The sequence below is a fragment of the Chinchilla lanigera genome, unplaced genomic scaffold (assembly GCF_000276665.1).
Source record: "Chinchilla lanigera isolate Chin_1 unplaced genomic scaffold, ChiLan1.0 scaffold00029, whole genome shotgun sequence".
NCBI lineage: Eukaryota > Metazoa > Chordata > Mammalia > Rodentia > Chinchillidae > Chinchilla > Chinchilla lanigera.
Genome location: NW_004955430.1, coordinates 7,118,087 through 7,140,294, shown reverse-complemented (window position 1 = coordinate 7,140,294; position 22,208 = coordinate 7,118,087). Strand labels below are relative to the sequence as shown.

Below are 22,208 nucleotides of genomic sequence, written 5' to 3'. Positions count from 1 at the left end.
ACCTGGTACCGTTATTCAATTTAGATATTGTATAGGATGTGCCAAAGTCATTTTTAAAGACTGTTATTAGCATATGCTTGCAACAGATAATGAATATGTTCATTGTGAGGAATCAGCACCTGTGCACAACACATCTCAGTTCTTTTATTCATCTTCTCCTCCACCCTTCCCCCTTCTTTGCCAGCATCAGATTCACTTATTTATCTTATAAAATCTTATAAAGTTAAAAATCATAATAAAGATAACAGCTGGATTAACAAGCCAAAAAGCATATAAAACACATCAAGCAATCAAAACAAATCAGGCTATACTTTTAGATATATCATCCATGCTGGATTATAATTACAATTTTCTGTTGTTTGTCTTTTATTTTTAACCTTATTTATATAATGAGTTTTTCATATAGAAAAAAAACATTCAGTGTTTAAACTTGTCTGATTTACTTCATTTAATGTTATGATCACAAGGTCCATCCATTTTCATAAAATGACTCAAGTTTATCCTTCTTTATGGCAGAGTTATATTCCACTGTGTATAAATACAAGTTTATTTATCCATTCATCCACTGATGGGCATATAGGCTGCCTCCACGATTTAGCTATTATGAATTGTGCTTTGTAAACATGTTTATGCACTGTAATATATTTTTTTTAAATACAAAATGATTTTAATTTCACTTAATGTTACTTTGGACAATATTATTGATTCAAACCACCAAATATTTTTATAACTCATATATAAATAAGGTTTCTTAACAGTAGGCTGTGTTTCTTGCATTAAATATTGATGGTATAAAATGTTAGCATCTACAAGGTAAACTGTTGCACTTGGAAAGAAGTATTTTCCTGTAAGTCTTTTGGGAAGACATCTAGAGAAGGAACAGCTGGGTCAAATGGAATTTCTATTTTTAGCTTTTTGAGGAATCTCCTATGGATTTCCATAGTGGTTGTAGCAGTTTACATTCCCATCAGTACTGAGGAAGGGTTCATTTTCTCCTCTGAAGCTTCTCTATTTGTTATTGGTTCATTGCTTGATGATAGCCATTCTTTCTGAAAAAAAATCTGTGTTCTTTTTGTTGTTGTTGTTTTGTTTCATTTTTTGAGAAAGGGTCTCCCTATGTAGTTCAGGCTGGCTTTGAACTCACTATATATACCAGGCTGGCCTCAAACTCACAGCAATCCTCCTGCCTCAGCCTCCCGAGTGCTGGGATTACAGGAGTGCACCACCATGCCTGGCTGTCAATATTGTTTTAATTTGCATTTCTAGGATGACCAGTAATGTTGAACTTTTTAAAACATATTTACTGACTGTTTATACTTCTTCATCTGAGAAGTATTTATTAATTTCAGATGTCCATTCTTTGATTGGATCTTTTAATTTGGAAAGGGCTAACTTTGGGGAGTTCTTTATATATTCTAGATATTAGTCCTTTGAGGGGTAGAATTTTCTCTCATTCTGTAGGTTTTCTCTTCCCTCTGTTGATGGTTTTCCTTGCTGTACAGAAGTTTTCTAAGTTGATGTAATCCCAGTTGTTGATTCATGGTATTATTCCTGTGTAACAAAGATTCTGTTTAAAAAAAGTTTTTGCCTACAGATTTTAATTTTTAAAATTTTAAAAATTTCAAATCAAATGTGGCATTAATCTGAAGGACTTCTAACTACACACTGCTGAAGACTTTTTTTTTTAATCAAAATTACTTCAGAATACACTAACTTTATACAGTACATTTGAATTTTTAAATTAATTTTATTGGTACGTTTCAGATATACATAATGATAAGATTCATCATAGGAGGTTTGTACCTGTACATGTTATATTTTGATTGTTTTTTCCATTCCTTGCCCCTCCCTTCAACCCCTCTTCCCCTCATTCACAAAAGCTTTGTTTCCCTTTTTTCCTTCTATTTTTTCTTTTTGCAGCACATTTTTTAAAAGATACATTTATTCTGCATCACAATCAGACTTTTTTATTTAGCAACCAACAGCATAGGTGCAAAAAAAGCTCTACATTAAAATTCTTTGTTAGAATGATTTACACTTTCCATGGAACAGAAACTAAAATAACCTGTTATACAATTAATCACAAATACAGTGCCTAGATTTTTATCTTTTTTTTCCTCATACATATGATTATTTTTTTTAAAAAAATATGTTGTCTCTGTAGCTGCCAGGCCCGGCTGCTATTGTTCTTGACTGAGATGATAAATCTGTTGTAACCTGTGGCTCCTCTATCACTTTCTCACTCTCTTCTGTTGAGATTTGTTTACTGGCCATAGTTGAAACCTTTAGCAACTGCCATAGCTACTGCTGTTGTTGGAACTGCCATAGCTACCTTGAGTCTCCACTTCATAGGGGCCAGAGCATCCTCTTCCAAAGTGGGTCCAAAATTTGAAGACTGATTATTATATTTGTCAAAATCAGTCTTGCTTGCAACATTTTCAAAATTGCTTCCATTAGCACCAAATCCACTGTAGGCACTCCCACCACCACCACATTCATCACTACCATAGCTGCCACCAAAGCCACCTCAACCACTGTTTTCTCCACAACCAAAATTGTCATTGCCACAAAACCAGCTATCTGACTGCCAACAAAGTTTCCAGAAGTACTTCGACCTCTTTGGGTAGAGAAGCACTAGTCATCTCCTACTTCAGTAGGGCTTTCCTTACTCCACAATTATGCCCATTAATAGTATGGTTATTTCTGAATGACAGTCTTATCCATAGAGTCAGGATTGTCAAGGACTACAAAAGCAAAGCCCCTCTTCTTCTCTCTGCCTCAGTTAGTCATGATTTCAGTGACTTCAATTTCTCCATATTGTTCAAAATAATCTCATAGGTGATGTTCTTTAATCTTCTATAATGCCACCAAAAAGAATTTTCACAGTTAAGAGGAAACCTGCTTTTGGATAATTTTCTCCTGAGACTCCTCACTTTGGTTCCATAGGTCTGCCACTCAGCTTGTGTGGCCTTACCATCATGACTGCAACCACCTCTTCCAGAAGGGCATATGCAACAAACCCAAAGGTCCTGGAGCACTTGGTCTTGACTTCTTGTTACCACACAGTTCATGATGTTCCCCATTGCCCAAAAAGTCTTCTTAGACTATCATAAACGTCAGCCTTCTGACGACGAGCTTCTGCAGCTGTTTAGACCCGTTAGGAGATTCTTAGACAGAATGCCAGTGACTTTAACAGTGCTTCCTCCAGTAGAAAGGAGTAAGCTAACAGATGTATCCCCAATTGCTTTCAAGTTAATGGTAGTCAACAGAAAATTATTTCATCCATTTCAGGATGAGTTACCTAATTTTACTTTCTACTGCAATTTTTAACTGCTTGCCCTTACATCATCATTAAATAAAACAACTGCAAAATAAAACAACTTGGAAATGAAATAGACTTGGATGGGATCCAAATTGAGGGAATATTAAATTTCCTCAACTTCCAAAAGTCTGGTTGGGTGCTATAGACCAAACTAAACCTACATGTCATACTAAGCTTACTACTATACATTTTACCAAGCTGATATAATCTGATAGGATAAACAAAATCTTTCTTATATTACATATTTGTTATAACTTTGCTAGTTATAAGCATTTCACTTTTGCTTTGTTGCTTTTTTTATATACAGATATATAAACAATCCATGGAAAATCTTTTGCCCACTCCCACAAAATCTCATTATACTTTCAACTTGCGTGATTTTTCACGTGTTATCCGGGGTTGTTTACTCATCAAAAGAGATGCTGTAGACAACAAGCAAACTATGATCCGTCTGTTTGTACATGAGGTTCTCCGAGTGTTTTATGATCGCCTCATTAATGATGATGATCGAAAGTGGCTCTTCAGATTAATTAAAACTGTTACAAAGGACCATTTTAAAGAATCATTTGACAGTATCTTTTCACATTTGAGGAAAGAGAATAGACCAGTGAGTATATTTAGTGATTTAAAACATATCAGGCTAAAACAGTAAAATTGCATGACTTATTATAATCAATTAACATGTTTAAACATCTCATTGCTTTTAAATGGACATGTTCCTTTAGCTTTTCTTATAGAGAGGTATTTATTTTAAGATTAGTGTTCAGAGGAATGTATATAACATAGAAGTTATTTAAAGAGTAACCCCTTACATGATAGGGATTAAATGTTATAACAGACGTAAAGTGCATAACAACTCAGTGCATAGGAATTACCCAGTGATTCCCCAGTTTCTGAAAAAAATACCAAAACTTTTCTTTTTATTTCAGAAGAGTATCTTTTAGTTCTTAATTTTACAAGTATATCACTTCCTACCTTAATGTTTACAATAATTATCCAACTAATAATCATTTTACGAGTAAAATAAAATTGTGCACATTTAAAAATGTATTTTAGAAAAAATTTAAATTTTGTCATTTGTTGATTTCTGTTTTATAGGTAACTGAAGAAGACTTAAGAAATCTCATGTTTGGTGATTATATGAATCCTGACCTTGAAGGAGATGATAGAGTTTATATTGAAATTACAAATATTTACCACTTTAGTGACATTGTAGACCAGTGCTTAGATGAATATAACCAAACTCACAAAACAAGAATGAATCTTGTCGTGTTTAGGTATCTACATTTGCTATTGATGCTTGAAATTGCTAAAGTTTTATTATAAAATATTTAAATGTACAAAAAGATAATAAAGAAAAGTATGTGAACACCCATCATCATATTAGGATATAAAATACTAGCAATTTAATTGTAGTCCCCTGTTGTACCCAACCCTCTCTCACTGTGTCCCCCATCATAACCTGTAGTAGTAAAAAGAAACTCACGTGTTTCTTTGAACTTTTGCTACACATACATATTTCCCTACACATACATGTACAATATTTTGAATGCTTTATTTTCTATTTTAAAAATAAATTTTATGTGTATATTTATAGTAAAACATGCTATTATAAACATATATAATAAATGGTAAGTGTATTTACATGTACAGTGGTACCTGAGTTCATGAATTTAATTCATTCCTCAATTCTGGGGAAGATGCTTGTGTTTCTGTTCATCATCCAGTGCAGAGTTCATGAACAGAAGCAGAATTCTGCCTAACTTCTTTTTGCAAACCAAATGGTTTGTGAATAGAAAAATTTGTGATCTGAGGCATCACTGTATACTGTCATGTATAACAAGATTTTTTTTGATAGGTATGTTTTGGAACATTTATCAAGAATATGTAGAATTCTGAAGCAGTCTGGTGGAAATGCTTTGCTTGTTGGACTTGGAGGAAGTGGCCGTCAATCTTTAACTCGTCTGGCTACATCCATGGCAAAAATGCAGATTTTCCAACCAGAAATTTCTAAGAGCTATGGTATGAATGAGTGGAGAGATGATATGAAGGTAAAGTTATGAGCAAACCTAGTGTCTAAAACGATAACAGAGCATTCTTTTACCTGTGAAGGGAGAACCAGCCTATGTAACTGTGTACTGAATGCATGGGTGGTGATTACAATACTACTCATTGAGCGTCTGCTGTGTGTACGCAGAGAAGCCCACACCTGTTGTGCCTATAGATGAGATCAAGTAGGTAAAGCACTGAGGTGTGGCCTTCTCTGTGTTTTACACAGATGAGGGCACGGAAGCTGAGGGAAGTGACGCACGGAAGAGTAAAGCCTTTTTTAACTTTTTTATCCACACTATTAAGACTACTTTATCCTAGTTCTGGGGGAATGTGTTTCAGATAAATAATGCAGTTTCCATCGGATTGTTAAATATGGACTTCGTGGACTAGACATGTTGGTCAGTAGTTCAGCATATGCCCAGCATGTGGAAGGCCCTGGGTTTGATCCCAGTGCTTCAAAAAAATGAACCTGATGATGTGGCAAATATTGTCTTAACAATTTCTTCAGACCTGTGTTGCTGTCCCGTAAACCAATAGAATAGTAAAGTGCTTATGTAGGGCTTCATCCTTATGTGTGCAGGGCTCTGCTGTCTCCTATAGAGACTCCAATAAAGAGGTAATTCCAAGTGACAAAGAGAAGGAAAATATTGCTGAACTTCATTCATTTTCTCCAACACTTACACATTAAATTTTTGCATACTAAAAATTAGCATGGAAAAATAGTTTTTTTCTTGGCTACTTGAAGGAAGTAACGGTAGAATCCAAGTGGCTACGAAAGAGGTCCACATGAACATAAAAGAAAATATTACTTTTTTGAGACAGGGTCTTGCTATATGGTCCAGGCTGACCTTAAATTCACTATGTAGCCCAGGCTGGCCTCAAACTTGTGGTGATCCTCCTGTCTGAGCCTCCTGATTGCTGGGTTTACAGGCATGCTGCATCACACCTGTGAAAATATTACCTTTGTGTTCTTTCTTTTTCTGATCATACTACACAGGAAAATTTTTTATTTACTCACAAATAAACTAGTAGATTTAGAAATCAGCATACTTCATGTACCACTTCATAGCACCAAAACATGGACTTTGAGGTCAGACATATGTCTTAATTTCTATTTTGCATTATTTGTTAGTTATGTTATTTTGGGCAAATTACTAAATCTTTCTGTGCTGTGTTTGTTATATGAACTTACCCATTTCTTCTAGGTTGTCCAGTTTGTTGGCATATAACTGTTCATGGTATACTCCTCCAGTCCTTTTTATTTCTGTGGCATTGATTGTAATGAACTCTTCTGTTTCTGGTTGTAGTTACTTGAATCTTCTTTCTTTTTTCCTAATCTAGCTAAAGTTTTGTCAATGTTGTTAATATTTTTTGAAAATCTCAGTTAAATTGATTTTTAAAACTTATTTTCTATTCTCTCATTTATCTCTTTTTTAATTTTTTTTTTTTTTTTTGGTCTTTTTGAGACAGGGTTTCACTATGCAGTTCAGGCAGACTTGAGCTCACTTGGTAGTATAGGCTGGCCTCGAACTCGCAATGATCTTCCTGCTTCAGCCTCCCGAGTGCTGGGATTACAAGCGTGCGCCACCACACCGGCTTCTGCTATAATATTTTATAATTTCTTTTTCTACCTTTGGGGTTTGGTTCTTTTTTCTAGTTCCTTAAGATACAGCATTAGGTTGCTGATCTGAGATCTTTCTTCTTTTTTAACATAAATGGGCTAAGCTTTGCTCTTAGCCCTGCTTTTGCTGTAAAACATAAGTTTTGACATGCAGTGTTTTTGTTTTCATTTTTCTCAACATATTTACTGATTTTCCTCGTGGTTTCTTTCCTGGCCCACTGGTTATTTAGGAACGTATTGTTTAATTTTTATGTATTTGTGGATTTTCCAGTTTTCCTCTGCTATTGAGTTCTAGCTTTGTTCCATTGTGACTGGAAAAGATGCTTTGATTTCAGCTTTTAAAAATTTAAGACTTGTTTTATGGCTAACCACATGGTCTATCCTGCAGACGATTTGGTGTGCAAATCTCTTTTGAATTTAAGAAGAAGAATGTGTACTCTGCTGTTGCTGGGTGGGATTTTGTGCATCTATCTGTTAGGTCCAACTGGTCTACACTGTTATTTAAATTCTCTATTTTTTTAGTAATAATTCTGTCGGGTATTCTATCACTTATTGAAATGTTGATGTTGAAGTCTCTTGTTCTTATTATGTTGTCAAAATTTGCTTCATGTATTTAGGAAGTTTTGGCCCATAAGTTCTATAATTGTTTTATCTTTCTAATTAATTGATCTCCCATTTTTGTGATACTATGAGGGACTAACGTTAAACCCAGGACCTCGGCTACATGCTCAGCACTTTTTTTGTTTCGTTATTTAATTTTTTTTTTGAGACAGGGTCTCACTAAACCATTAAGTTGCCCAGGCTGGACTCAAGCTTGCACTCCTCTTGCTTTTGCCTGGCACACTGCTGGGACAGAGGCACAGAACCACACCTAGCAATGGCTTTTTTCCCTCACTGCTGGAGATTGAACCCAGGGACTCGTACATAGTAGACAATGACTCTACTGAGTAATGCCGCCAGCACTATAAATTGACCCTTCTATCATTATATAATGTCCTTGGTTGTCTTGTTTTTTTAATTTTAATTTTTCTTTTTTGGGGGGATACCAGGAATCAGACTCAGCACCTCACTCCTGCCAGGCAGGCACTGCACCACTGAGCTAAATCCCTGGCAAATGTGTTTTTGGCACCGGGAATCGAACTATGACCTCATACTTGCTAAGCAGGCATTGTGCTGCTGAGCTACATCCCCAGCTAGTTTTCTAAGTATGTGGTTGTAGTACAGCTTTTTACTTAAGTCTGTTTTGTCTGATATCAGTATAACCACTCCTGCTGTCTTTTAGCTACCATTTTCTCAGAATATCCCTTTCTGTCCTTAATACCTCATCCTATGCACAGATGTCCTTAGACTTGAAGAGAGTCTTTTGTAGGTAGCATATAGAATTCTGGTTTTAATTATCATACAGTAAAATTATCTTTTTTCCTCATGTATAATTCTATACATTTTAAAATTAATTTTATTGGTACATTTTAGATATATAGATAGATATAATGATCACATTCATCAGAGAATTTGTACCTGTGCATGATATATCTTGATTCTTTTTTCCCTCAATCCCCTCCCCTACCTGCAACCATTCTTCCCCTCCTTAGTTATAAAGCTTTGTTTCCATCTTTTCCTTCTATTCTTTTTTTCTTGTCCCTTCCTTCCTTACTACCTCCTCCCTCCCTTCCCATTTGAACATATTCTTTCTGTTTCCCAATATCTATTAAATATTTGGGTCCTTATTTTCCTTTCTGCTTCTCACACCAAAGGAACAATGTGAATGTACACATGTGTGTCCAATTTAATTCACTTAAGAGTATCGCCTCAAGGTGCATCTATTTACCTAGAAATGTCTCAAGTCTATCCTTCTTTATGGCAGAGTAGTATTCCACTGTATAAAAGAAATCATATCTTCTTTATCCATCCATGGGCATTTGGGCTGTTTCCAAGATTTAGCTATTACAAATTGTGCTGCTAAAAATATGGGTGTGCATATATCACTGTGGTATGATTCTTTTAATTCTTGTGGGAAGATACCAAGAAGGGGAATATATGGGTCAAATGGAACCTCTACTTTTAGTTTTTTTCAGGAATCTCCACAGTGATTTCCACAGTGGTTGCACCAATGTGCACTCCCTCCAAGAGTGCAGAATGGTTCCTTTTTTCCCCCCTGCAACCCCACCAGCATTTGTTATTGGTTGATTTCTTGATAATAGCCATTTTTTCTGGAGTGAGATAGAATCTCAGCATTGTTTTAATTTGCATCTCTCTAGTGACCAATGATGTTAAACATTTTTTCATATATTTGCTATTTCTACTTCATCTGAGAAGTGTGTATTCATTTTCTAACTGAGGCTTTAAATTTGGGGGGGGGGTCTGACTTTTTTGAGTTCTTTACAAATTCTAGATACCAGTCCTTTGTCAGAGGAACAGCTGGCAAAACTTTTCCTCACTCTGTGGGTTATCTCTTCACTCTGTTGGTGGTTTCTTCTGCTCTGCAGATCCCAGATGTTGATTTTCTGTGATAGTTTCTGTGCAATCAGGGTTTTGTTCATAAAGTCTTTATTTGCCCACATGACTGCTTCATTAGAGAATTTTAAACTTTTGTAAGGCTACAGGTTGCTGTCTAGGTCCATTTGTTTGAGTCTGAAGGATTTGAATGACACCCTTTAGAGTTTATTCTGAGGCAGATCAAACGGTAATGAACTTCCTCAGGGTTTATTTGGAAAGACCATAATTCCCTAACCAACTTTGAAGTATAGTTCTGCCTCATACAGTATTCTTGTTGGACAGGCCTTGCCCGTCTCTCTCTTTTCCCTCCCTCCCTCCCTTACTCACTTCCTTCCTCCCTTCCTCTTTTGTTGACAAGGTCTTGCTATGTAGCTCAGGCTGGTCTCAAGCTCGAGATCCTTCTGCTTCACGCTCCCAAGTGCTGGGATTACAGGAATGCACCGTCGCACTTAGCTTTTGTTCCACTTGGAATATCATGCTATTTCTTTCTGATCTGTAGGTTTCTGTTGAGGAATTTGTTGATAATATTATGGAAACTTTTTGTATAGGACAAACTGTTTTGTCCTTGTTGCTTTTAAAGTTCTGCCTTTGATTTTTGGCAGCTTGAATACAAGGTTTCCCAGTGTGGTTTGGTAGTCTTTTTTGTTTGTTTGTTTATCCTAATTAGAACTTATTGATTTTCTTGAATTTTTGTATCTATTTCTTCTTCAGATTTGAAAAGCTTTTTGTCATTTATTTCTTCAAATATACTCTCTTCTTTCCTGTTTCTCTGTTCTCTTTCTGAGATTCCAATATAATAATGTGTATATTGGTCACTGATGATGTCCCTTAGGTCTTTATTTTTTTGTTGTTCTTTTTCATTTTGCTTCTTTGCCTCAATGATTTCAAATTACTTGTTTTCAGGTTAGCTGACCCTGTACTGTCTGATCAATTTTAATGCTGAACCCCTTAGTGAATGTTTCAGTTCAGTTATTATACTTTTTCAGCTGTAGAGCATTATTTGGTTATATTTTGTAGTTTCTCTTTCTTGATATTCTTATGTTTTTCTGATTTAGTTTAACTGTCTATTTATGGCCACTTTTGGCCCATTGAGCACCCTTTCTCTATTTGGAGAGAGTTTCACACATTATAAGTTTGAATATGACTTTTAAATATAATGATGCTCATGGGACTAAGTTATAGCTATCTATATTATACAAGTCTTTATTTTGGTATGTTACTAACTATAAACTGACATGATTAGACATAACACTTATTTAAACACCAGCTTCCTTAGTTTTTTTTTTGTAAGCATCAGTTACATTTATATTTTTTGCTGGCATCAGATTTATTTATTTATTTTAAAGTCTTTATTACATTAATTATTATAGGTATAGCCTTCCTTAGTTTAAATGATTGAAAATTATTTCTAGAAACAAAATAGCCTACATGGGGGCTGGGGATTTAGCTCAGTGGCAAAAGCGCCTGCCTGGCATGCGCAAGGTCATGAGTTCAGTTCCCAGTACCGGAGAAAAACCAAAACAAACAAACAAAAAAAAAATAGCCTACATATTGACAGATGGCTTTAATGGTAAAAGGCCTTTATTGTATAAAAAGTCCACCATTTATTTTTATGAGATGAAAATATTAGTTATAATTCATAGTTAATGACTTAAAAGTTATTATTTTACCACAGAAATTAAAATTTATTTTTTAAAAATCATGTGCAGAAGTCATAATGTTCTTTTCACTATGAACTAGAGTTACAGGCTGACAAATACTTAACAACCAGCTTTCTAAGACTTCTGGGGTGAGTAAGACCTCTGGTTTGTGATAATTGCCAATTTCCATAGTGCAAAGCTTACTACCATGGCTGATTTAAAACTATCAAGATGACATTACTTAAAAGATAGTAGAGAAGAGATATGGATAAAGCACCATTGCATGGTATTTTGCTGTATACATTTAAATGACTTTCAGAGTATAGGTGATAGTAAATATAGTAAAATAGGATTAAGATTTAAGTATTTGCTTACATTTGTTTTTAATATATCTTTTTTATTTAGTTGTAAACATTATGTAATTTAATTTTTAATCTTGACTGTCTTTACCAGTCTGTTCAGAAGTTCCCGAAATTTTAGCAGTCAGTTGTAACGTCTGTACAGTCAGCTCCGGTGTACTGCTGCGTCCATTATCTTTATATTAGTTGGATATTTTAGTTGCAATTGACACAGAATAAAACAGCTCAAGCTAGTTTAAGTACAAGACGAAGTTACTGACTTATAAGACTCAAGTATACGGAGGGAGACAGTCTTCTGACGTGGCTGAAGTTACGTTGAATTATGTCCTCAGTAATTACTCTGTTTCCTGGCAGTGATCTTCTCCATTTGTCTTACTTCTCCAGCCAGCAGGCTCATTCCACAAGGAAACACAGTTGGCCCCACGTAGTTTAGATTATTGGTCAACTGTATCCTCCACCTCAGAACAACAATGGTTATTTCAATGCCATCTCAGTCCCTGAAATAGCACTGTAATTGGGTCCTACTTAAATCACATGCCTTCTTCTGAATCAATGATTTTGTTTTGGGAGTTGGAAAAACCAAACAATTTAGATCTTTCATATAGGGGACAGGAGAAACAGAGGCCTTAAGTGACAGCCCCACCAGAATCAAAGTGCCCTTAAATAAAAATATTCTCAAAGAAAGGGAAAGGGAAAGCAAGAAAAACCAATGGAAGTCTACTACATTCTGCTTATACGAGCATTTTTACTTTAAGGGTCTCTTGAAAAATGTGGGTATGCGAGGCCAGAAGACAGTCTTTCTAATCACAGACACTCAGATAAAAGAGGAAGCTTTTCTAGAAGATATCGACAGTGTGCTCAATACTGGAGAAGTGCCTAACATTTTTGCAGCAGATGAAAAACAAGAAGTGATGGAGGTAAATGCTTTTGCAGAAGTGCCATTCTCAGCATAGGAATTTTCTTATCTTAAAACCATTTCTCTACTATTTAGGGTATATGTTGCTTGTGCAATTATTCATGTTTACTTCATTTGGTGTCAGTCTTAGGCAGCTGTATTTATTTATCTATCTTTGCAACACTGGAGGTTGGACCCAGGGTCTTGTGCATGCTAGGCAAGTGCCCTACCATTGAGCTATATCCGCAGCCTCCTTAAAAGCAGGTTTTATTTTTTGTGTATGTGTGGTTCTGGAGATTGAACCCAAGGTCTTGGAATGAGCTATGTCAGGAGCCCTTTTTTAATTTTATAGTTTGAGATAAATTCTTACTAAGTCACTAAATTGCCCAGGCTGGGCTCCAACATGTAGTCCTCCCACCTCAGCCTCCCAGGGTACTGGGATTACAGGTGTGTGCCACTATGCTCAGTTAGCTTGTGTAATGCTAATTTAATACATCATAATTTGGGGTTAATTTTTTTCTCCTTCCCCAATCCAGGCTATGAATTACCAATGTGTCGTTTATTGAGAGCTCTTAAGTATTCATGCTAACAAATCCTTTATTTTGTTTGGTTCTCAGAAAGAAATTGCTTCTGCCATAGCTATGGGGCAGAATTTTTATTTTATAACTCCTATTTTCATAATAATGGCCATTTGTTTTACATATTTGGTAATATTTAGTATGTTTTATAAAGTATTAGAGAGTTTTAAGTCATCTTTTAAGTTGATATAAAAATGACTTTAATGCTACTTGATTAGCCTATGATTGATTGCTGTTGACAAATTTATCGTCTTAATAAAACTACTTATCTTACAGTTCTGATATATCTGAAAGCCCGGTTTCATGATCTAATCAACAAAAAATACAGTTCTGAAGCACCTGCTACTATCAGATGTCACATTTTTGATCCCCATTTCTAAGACCTTCCCACAGAAACTCTCTACTAGTACTTTCCCCTGCTTTTCCTTACTATAACTACTTCTTCCACGGAATTTATCATTCACACTTGGAAGTTTCATTCTCAGCCTCCAGTAGTAGTATCGGGAATGAAATGGACTCACCTTGGCAGGCACTCTGCTTTTGTCTTCTGTGGAGTGGGAGCACACATAATAGCTCCTCCTGTGTAGGGTGGTTATGACATATGAGAACCAAACAAAATAAACCACTTATTAGCAAGTAGTATTAGCAAGCCCTCAGTAAATGGCGCATTCCCAGTTCATGGCCTGGGTTGTTTCTAGATACACACCACCACACCCACTTTGCACCTATGTGTTCTTTAAAATTTAACAAAGATCATATGCTACATATTGTTACATAACTTTTTTGTTTCACCTACTTTATCTTGCTCATCTTCCCTTAGCACATACATAAATATGCCTTATTATTTTTTAAAGTTATGTAAATTATGTTTTAAACAGCTTTTTACAGAGGGGCATTTTAGGTTTTTTTTCTTCTTGAACACGATGTTGAGTTACAGACCTGTACTCAAGTTGATGAACTTTTGTGGTTATCTTTATAAGGCAAATTCTAGGTAAATATTTGTTTTCAAATTATAGAATTATAGAGTTAGAAGGGATTTTGTAAGTAAAATTATATCAAAGCGATTGTATTGATAGAAAAACAAAATTTTAAAAATATTTGTGGGAAGCAATAAAACTTCATGTTTTAATGTTCACTAATCTCATTATCAGCAAACCTATTTCATTTACAAGGTCTTTATTTTTTTATACTCTCTAGGGTGTTCGCCCGGTAGCTCAGGCTGGCAGTAAACATGAAGAGCTCAGTCCCTTAGCCCTGTTTGCTTTCTTTGTCAATCGCTGCAAAGATAACCTTCATGTTGTAGTGGCTTTCAGCCCCATTGGAGATGCCTTTCGAAATCGTTTGAGACAGTTCCCATCTCTCATCAACTGCTGTACCATTGATTGGTTTCAGGTTTGTAAATTTGGGGGGTTAGCAGCTAACTCTTGGAATTCTACTGGTGTCTTATTTAAGCTCAATACTGTACATTCAGCAAGTGATTCTTAACCAGTTTCTATAATGACAGGCATAGTACTCAGCATCAGGAACAGGTAAGACTATGTTCTGCACAGGGATCCTGTACTCTAGACTGTAAGACATAAAAGGCAACCAGCAGTGAAAATTATATAAAAGAGCCATAGTGTTAGTGTGGAAAAGTATATATATATGGAGACAGTGGCTTTCTGAAATATGAAAATGACTTAGTTATCCAAAGGGGTGTATTAAGAAGCAACAGGGGAATCATAAATATGATTTATATAATATATAATGAATCATATCCATATTAATCTTATATATGCTTAATTTAAACTAATTTCTGGTAATTTGTTTTATTGACATTTGCCTATTATCAATTTTATGTTTAAGAACAATTTTACCCTTTTAAGGTTTATATATAAATATATTTATCATTCATTTATCTTTTTGCAGTACTGGGGGTTGAACTTAGGGCTTCACATTAAGCTACATCTCCAGTCTTTTTTATTTTGAGACAGAGCCCAGGCTGGGCTGCAGTCCTCCTGCTTCAGTTTCCCAGAGTGCTTGGATGACAGGTGTGCACCACCAAACCTGGCAAATATACCATATTTATTTATTATGAGGAATTGGCATACATGATTATGGAGCAGATGACAAGTAATGTGATTAGCATGTGATTAGCAGAATGCTTGAAAATTAAGGACTCAAGATCTGCAGTCAGCAGCCTGAAGCCCAGGAGAGCAAATGGCTTAGTTCCACTCTGAAAGGCATCAGGTTCAAGACCCAGGAAGAGCTGATGTTTCACTTCATGTCTGAGGTCAGCAATAAAATCAGTGTCTCAGCTTAAAGGCAAGCAGAGAAGAGGAATTCCCCCTTTCTTGGGAGAAGGTCAACATTTTTGTTCAGTTCAGGCTTTCTGCTGATTGAATGAGGCCCAGTGACATTGGGAGGACAATTTGCTTTACTTAGTCCATCAAACTCATATGAAAAACATGCTCACAGGAACACCCAGAATAATGTTTGAACAAATATTTGGACACCCGCTCCTGCAGTCAAGTTTTATACTAATACAATTAGTATAAGAGGATAGTACATACAGGAGTAAAAAGGTAGAGGTGGCACCGCCCATTTAGGAAACTGCACATAGTTTGATATAGCTGACTGGCAGTGAAGCCCATGGGAGCTAAGTTGCAGCTTTGCATGGTACCAGGTTATGAAGGGATTTGTAAAATGTTCCTAGAATTTGGTTTTATAACTAAGATGTTATAGCTGCATTAACATATTTTTAGCTGATCTGTACTTTAAAAAGTAAAACCAAAACACTTGGAGGCTCTGTATAGATTGATTGGAGTTGGGCTGAAGAAGAAACAGAAAGACTAGTTAGGCAGCAGTTTTAGTAATGCTGGCAGCAAATAATGCAGGCATAACACACTTAAATTTAAGACAGATTGTCACTGCCTACGTAAAAGCATCAAGTATCCATATTCTTGAAAGTGGTAGCCTTCTATTTAATTGTTTTATACCCAATAGAAAATTGACTATACATTAACCCTAGATAATTTCTTTTAAAAATTAATTTCTAGTCCTAATTTGTTTTATTCCCTTTTCCTATTATCAATTTTATGTTCAAAATCCAACTCTGCCCCTTTGAGGACTCCATCTAAGGGTGACTTTGTGTTCATACAACAAAAGCTGTGTGAAACAATTTTGATATTATGTAAGCCATATCTTTATACCAATCCTATTAACTAACAAAAACCCAAAACCAAACAAACAAAATCTTCTCAACTATCTGTCTTCTTTTGTGAAATCTTGTAAATATAATTCTACTACGTCTGTCTCTTTTCTATAATGAATCATAACTGTTAGGAAAATTAGAAGAGGAACCTTGAGGGTAGATAAAGGCGACTGAGTGGTTAGCAGAGGGGAATAAAGACTTTACAGTGAAGCATTATGAAGATAGAACCTGTGTCAGAGGAACTGATAGAATTTGGGACTTGAGTCTATAAAATCAGGGACTGTTAACCACTGTATCGGGCAGCAAGGCATTGACTTTTTGGCTAAATGTCTAGTGGCTAAATGTTTGGGATGCCAAAACAATTTAGAGGTAAGGGATCAAGTATTGGCATGTTTTTGTGTTTCTCATGAATGAATATTAATGCCCTTAGTTTGCATAGCAGATGGCCGTGAGTCATAGTTGGAGTACTAGATGTTCTGAGTGAAATTAAAATTGAAGACGTAATGCTAACATAAGCAGATAGTAAAGGAATGAAACAACTAGTATGGACCAATTTGAGTTCTGTGTCAACCCATCATGAAGCAAAAACAAGAACAGTTTAACAAGATCTGACAAGTTGGTAAAAAGAAATTTAAGAAGGCTATTTGGAATATGGATCTACACAGATTTTAAGCAGTAAATATTATGTCCAGGTTATATCATGCCCTGCAATATTAGCTTATGATAGCATGAGAGCTACTCTTGGATACCTGTGCAACAGCCATTTTCTGCCAACTCTGTCCTTGATGACAGAGTTCTGATTTTTTTAGGTAAGTCATAGGAATTTATTCATGGTTGGACTAGTTATTACTGGTCTTGCTAGGTATTGTTTTATGCATGAGTCTGTATATGAATCACTTCCTGCCAATGGATTCTGAGGGCAAGTCTGCTGGGGACCTTTGGGAAAAAGTTCTCTTTCAATGTAAAAAGTTACACAGTAGGTCAAGGGCCTGTGTGTGTCTCAGCTTTGTTGCTTGAGTATGTGATTCCCATAGTCATTTTGTCACCACAATGGGACAAGCACAAGGATGAAATAAAGTGCACTGAAAATGATGGAGAAAAATATTGGAAAGAATCTGTATCAATGGCATGGTTGAGCTTGTAAAATCAAGGAACCCTGGATATACCCTGGATTTACCATGTAAGATTATACATCTTCTTTTTTGCAAGACAGGTAATACAGATTTTCTGTTACTTTAGCTGTAAATAATCTGTTACAGATGGTATTAAACCTATATGATTAGCAGAATGGTGGAAAATGAAGCACTCACAACACAAAAATAAGCCTCTGTAATGTTTTTAATGGTGCATAAATCATATGACACTTAATCTGATATCTTACAAAATTTCATTGCTCTTATTCTTTAGAAGCCTCTTTTAGGTTAAAAATATATTAGTACAATAATGTCACATGACTACAATTTATTAAAATGCAAATACTGGCAGTATGTGTTTAAAAACCTTTTTACAGACCCTGTCATGGTGGCACATGCCTGTAATCCCAGCACTCGGGAGGCTGAGGCAGGAGGATCGTTGTGAGTTTGAGACCAGCCTCGGCTACAAAGTGAGCTCAAGGCCAGCCTGAACTGCTGAGCGAGATCCTGTCCCAAAAACAGACAAAAAAAAAACTAAAAACCTTTTTACTAGTGGGGTACTTGATAAAAAATTTTGAATTTACTACAGTAGAAAGCTAGGCACTAAAAAAATTTGTCTTAAAATGTAAATTGTCTGCTCCAAAAGAAAAAAATTATAAACATCTTGTTGAAACTAAATTTGGAAAATATTCTAATGAACAAGTGAAGGTTAAATATTCATTTAACATAAATTATTTCATGAAATAAATATTTCAGATATTTGGCAAGTATTGCTTTTGGCACTGAAGATACAGCAGTGAGCATTTTCCTGGAAAAGCAAAGGAATCACTTCACTAAGATGGAAGAGACTGGATAAGAATCAGATTTGGGGCAAGGGGGATAAAAGTTCAGCTTTGGATGTTATCATGGGAATTGTGATGGGCTACTAGGAACAGAAACCTCCCAAAAATGTACAATTTTTGCCTCTTAAATGGGAAAAATCTGGGAGGCAGGGAATATAACTCAGTGGTAGAACACTTGCTTAGCATGCATAAGGCTCTTGATTCCCCAGCACCAAGAAAAAAAATCTGAAGGTGAGCATAATGGAACTTCTGTGGGTTAATAAAGTTATCAAGATCCCAAGTTCTTTTTTGTTTTATTATCCTTAGCATGTGATTTCCATCGCAAAGTCATTTTATCATCTTCACGATGACTGCGGGAGCAGCAGTTTGCAAAACTGTATTCCAGGTTAGAAGCAGAAGAATGAAAGCAGGACAACAAAAATACACATGTCAGCTTTATGTAATCCCCAAAGAGCCTTCTGTGAAGTTCTGCCTGACAACTGCTCATAAGCCATGGGCTATTCTGAATTATACAGAAGTCCAAGAAATATACTCTTTTAGCTAGGCATATCTCTCTCTGTCTCTCTGTCTCTCTCTGTCTGTCTCTCTCTCTTTCTTTCTCTCTCTCACTCGTTTTGGTTTTTTTGCTTGTTTTTTTGAGACATAGTCTCACCATGTAGTCCAGGCTGGCCTTGAACTCACTGTGTTGCCCAGGCTAGCCTCAGACTTGCAGCAATCCTCCTGCCTCAACCTTCTGAGTGCTGAGATTACAAGTGTGAGCCACCATGCCCAGCTATCTAGGCATGTTTCTAACACAAAATCAAGTTGGAGTCCTGAAGAAAAAGGGGCTAATAAATATTGGGCAGACAACTACCAGTAGCATCTTCTGCCGCTGACACTAAGTTTGGAATGCCTCGTAGACACCTAAGTGGAAGAACTGGGAAAGCAGTACCTTTGACAAGTAAAATTCAATGACCTTTCCTTTATAATGTTATCCCTATTTTTAATTTTAATGTATTAAAAAACTTACTAAGTTTTTCATAGTTCTAATAAATTGTGACTTCAGTATCCGAATTCTGTTTTCTCCATTCATGTTTTAATTTTCTCAACCCCAAATTCTTCCCCCGTAAGAAGTCACTTATATAATTGGATTGGGACTATTTATCTTAAATTTCATAAGTTGTTCTTTTTTGTATTTTTAGCCATGGCCTGAAGATGCTCTTGAACTTGTAGCTGTGAAATTCTTAGAAACACTGGAGCTTACTGAGGTTGAACGACAAGAAGTAGTTCCAGTCTGTAAACACTTTCACACCTCCATTATGGACCTTTCAGACAGGTTAATAATAATAATTTTTAAAGTGACATTAATGCCTTATATTTTAAATCATCTCTTTCTGTGAGCATTGTAAATTTTAATATGATGTTATGTCTTCTGAATCTTTCTGATCATTCACTTAGTTAAAATCTTCAGCCTACAGGTAATGGAAATCTACTTGGTCTAGATTTAACAAAAGAGGAAGTCTATTATAAGGATACAGGGGTGTTAACAAGGCTTAAGGCAAGAAATGCAGCTCAATCTCAGAAGTGACCAGAAGCAGGAAGTATAATGCCATCAGGAACCCAGAAATGTTTTTTTTCTGTTTCTCGTCACTCCTTCTCCCTCTGTATCTACTTACTTTTTTCTCTTTGCAGACTGAATTTTATACTTCCTGGTGCATTTGGAGCAAGCTGGATGCCTCCTAGCTTTTCAGTTTATTTCTTCAATTTCAGGTGTAGGCAATGACAAACTATATCTAGCTCCCTACACCAAATTTATTCCAAAATCTGATTAGCCTTGTTTGTGTCCCAGCTGCAGTATGATCACCTGTGGTTAAAAGTAGCAGGTTTCAGCTGGAGATGCTGGAATATGTCTGCAATCCCAGCATTCTGGGAGGCTGAGGCAGAAGGATTGCAAGTTTAAGCCCAGCTTGAGCAACTTAGTGAGACCCTGTCTCAAAATTTTTTAAAAAGGGCTAAGAACATATCTCAATGTGAAAGTCTTGAGTTTAATCCCCAGGACTACCCCCGCCCCCCGTGTAGCAGGTTTTATAGCTCAAACATTGCTACTGAGGCACCGGGTGTGATTCTCAGGGAGAGCTGATTAATGGGGTTGGATGCCTCTAAAGTATGTCTTCTAATTCTATTTACTTCTGATATCCTCATTTCAAAGATGCATAAACCTAAGTGCTCATGATATATTGCCAACCCAAAGTCACATAGTCAAGCCAGCATGGCTGACTTGGACAGAGGCACCAAGCAACACACTGTAGCCCTCAGGCTTGTCATGAAATATGATCATTTCCATTGTATCATTCAACCAACATGTTACATTGTGCAAGGATGGTGACTGATGCTTGCTATCCTATCTACAATTCTCTTTCTGACTCTACTTGCCTGCCTGACACAGTTTATTGGTTCTCTTACAAGGTTAGATCCTCCTGACTTATGAAAGATTTTTTAAAAGCGTATATCTCTTTTGGTGTATCTCACATTTTACAGACATCTTCACTAATTTGTGCTTTTTAAATACATCATTGCTACTGATAACTTGCAGGCAAGAAATCAGGATATGGTTATATAGAGAATTCTGTAGTCATAAAGTTCAAGTACTTGGCAGCTTCTACATAAATCTTATCCTTTATTCTTAAATGTTTGTCGTTACTACTATGTTGAATTTACCTCTCTGTGAAATCCATTACTTATAGTGAGGTATGGTGCTTGCCTGTCGTTTAGGTTCTTGCAAGAGTTAGGACGACATAACTATGTTACTGCTACTTCTTACCTTGAACTTATTGGCTCATTTCGACAACTTTTGACTAAGAAGCGACAAGCTATCATGGAAGCAAAGCAACGATATGTAAATGGGCTTGACCAATTAGCTTTTGCTGAGTCCCAGGTAAATTTGATGAGCTGCTCAGAATAGTAGTATGTACTGAGAGAGGTAAGGAATAATAAAACAAGGGCCATAATTTATTGAGACTATGCTATATGTCAGGCTCTGTGTTATGCACTTCACAAGTATCCCTTCAGTAATTCCTCATAACAGCTCCATGAGGTCATCGTTATGATCCTCATTTTACAGATAAATTTAGTGAGTTGTAGAGAAATTCGTTAAGTTGTTCAAATTTAAATACAATGTTTTTATTATTTATTTATTTATTCACCTTTGAGAAATATGTCTCTGCTGACTTTTTATTATAACATCTGTTATATATAAAACTTAGATTTTTTAAATGAGTCAAATGCTAGTATTTCTTTTGTTAGTTCAATGTAATAGAGATTTTGTTGGTTCGTTTTCACATTGCATACTATGCACATGGTATGATAGAGTTAGCTGAGGTGTTTTTTTTTCCTGGCTGCATGTCTTTCATGGCAAGTGCCTTCTCCTACTGTTACGTTGCATACTCAAAGAAGAGAAAGTCCCTTGTGAAAAAATTGGCTATACTCATCTTTTTATCCTGCAAGGAACTGGGAAAATGTAAAGATTTTCTCTTCCGATACTTTATGACACATCTGAATTTCTGTTATTTGTGTTTGGAGTGGCTGTTACAGCAGTGGAAACTTAACCACAAATTGTCTGTTTAGGTTGGTGAAATGAAACTGGAGCTTATTCAATTACAGCCCAAGCTGGAGGAAGCTAAAATTGAAAATGCACATATGATGCAGGTAAAGTATCCTGAATGTTTTCCAGCAATGTCAAAGGACAATTGAAATACATAAAATTAGCCTTCAAAATAAACCTTAATTTTTATGATTATAGTCAAGGGACTTTGCCCTCTTCAGTTAACTGGATATCTCACTGGGTCCTATGTGGGTTCAATTTTTTTTCTGCTTTTTAAAATTTTATTTGTTTTTATTAGTATGTGTTTACATTTTATAATAATTACATCCCTTGTGGGGAACTGGTACACATACATAACACATTTCACTTCTTTTTATTTATCCCCTTTTCCTCCACTCCCTACCCCTTCCTTTCATCTCTTGATTCCCCTTCCCACTGAAAAAGATCTATCTCCCTACTTGCTCTTTATTTATATTTTGATTTTCTTTTTTTTTTTT

At 35.8% G+C, this 22,208-nt stretch overlaps 1 protein-coding gene across 4 annotated transcripts in view; it reads left to right on the top strand.

The window, feature by feature from the left end:
* The window catches only part of Dnah12 (dynein, axonemal, heavy chain 12), a 233,858-nt gene that overhangs the window by 132,633 nt on the left and 79,017 nt on the right, over positions 1–22,208 (top strand). For all 4 annotated transcript variants that reach the window (XM_013515596.1, XM_013515597.1, XM_013515598.1 and 1 more), the window contains exons 41-48: positions 3,630–3,929; positions 4,421–4,599; positions 5,181–5,373; positions 12,246–12,407; positions 14,161–14,355; positions 19,313–19,446; positions 20,883–21,045; positions 21,735–21,815. In XM_013515596.1, the coding sequence (XP_013371050.1) occupies positions 3,630–3,929; positions 4,421–4,599; positions 5,181–5,373; positions 12,246–12,407; positions 14,161–14,355; positions 19,313–19,446; positions 20,883–21,045; positions 21,735–21,815 (1,407 nt within the window). The remainder of the gene's footprint in view (positions 1–3,629; positions 3,930–4,420; positions 4,600–5,180; positions 5,374–12,245; positions 12,408–14,160; positions 14,356–19,312; positions 19,447–20,882; positions 21,046–21,734; positions 21,816–22,208) is intronic.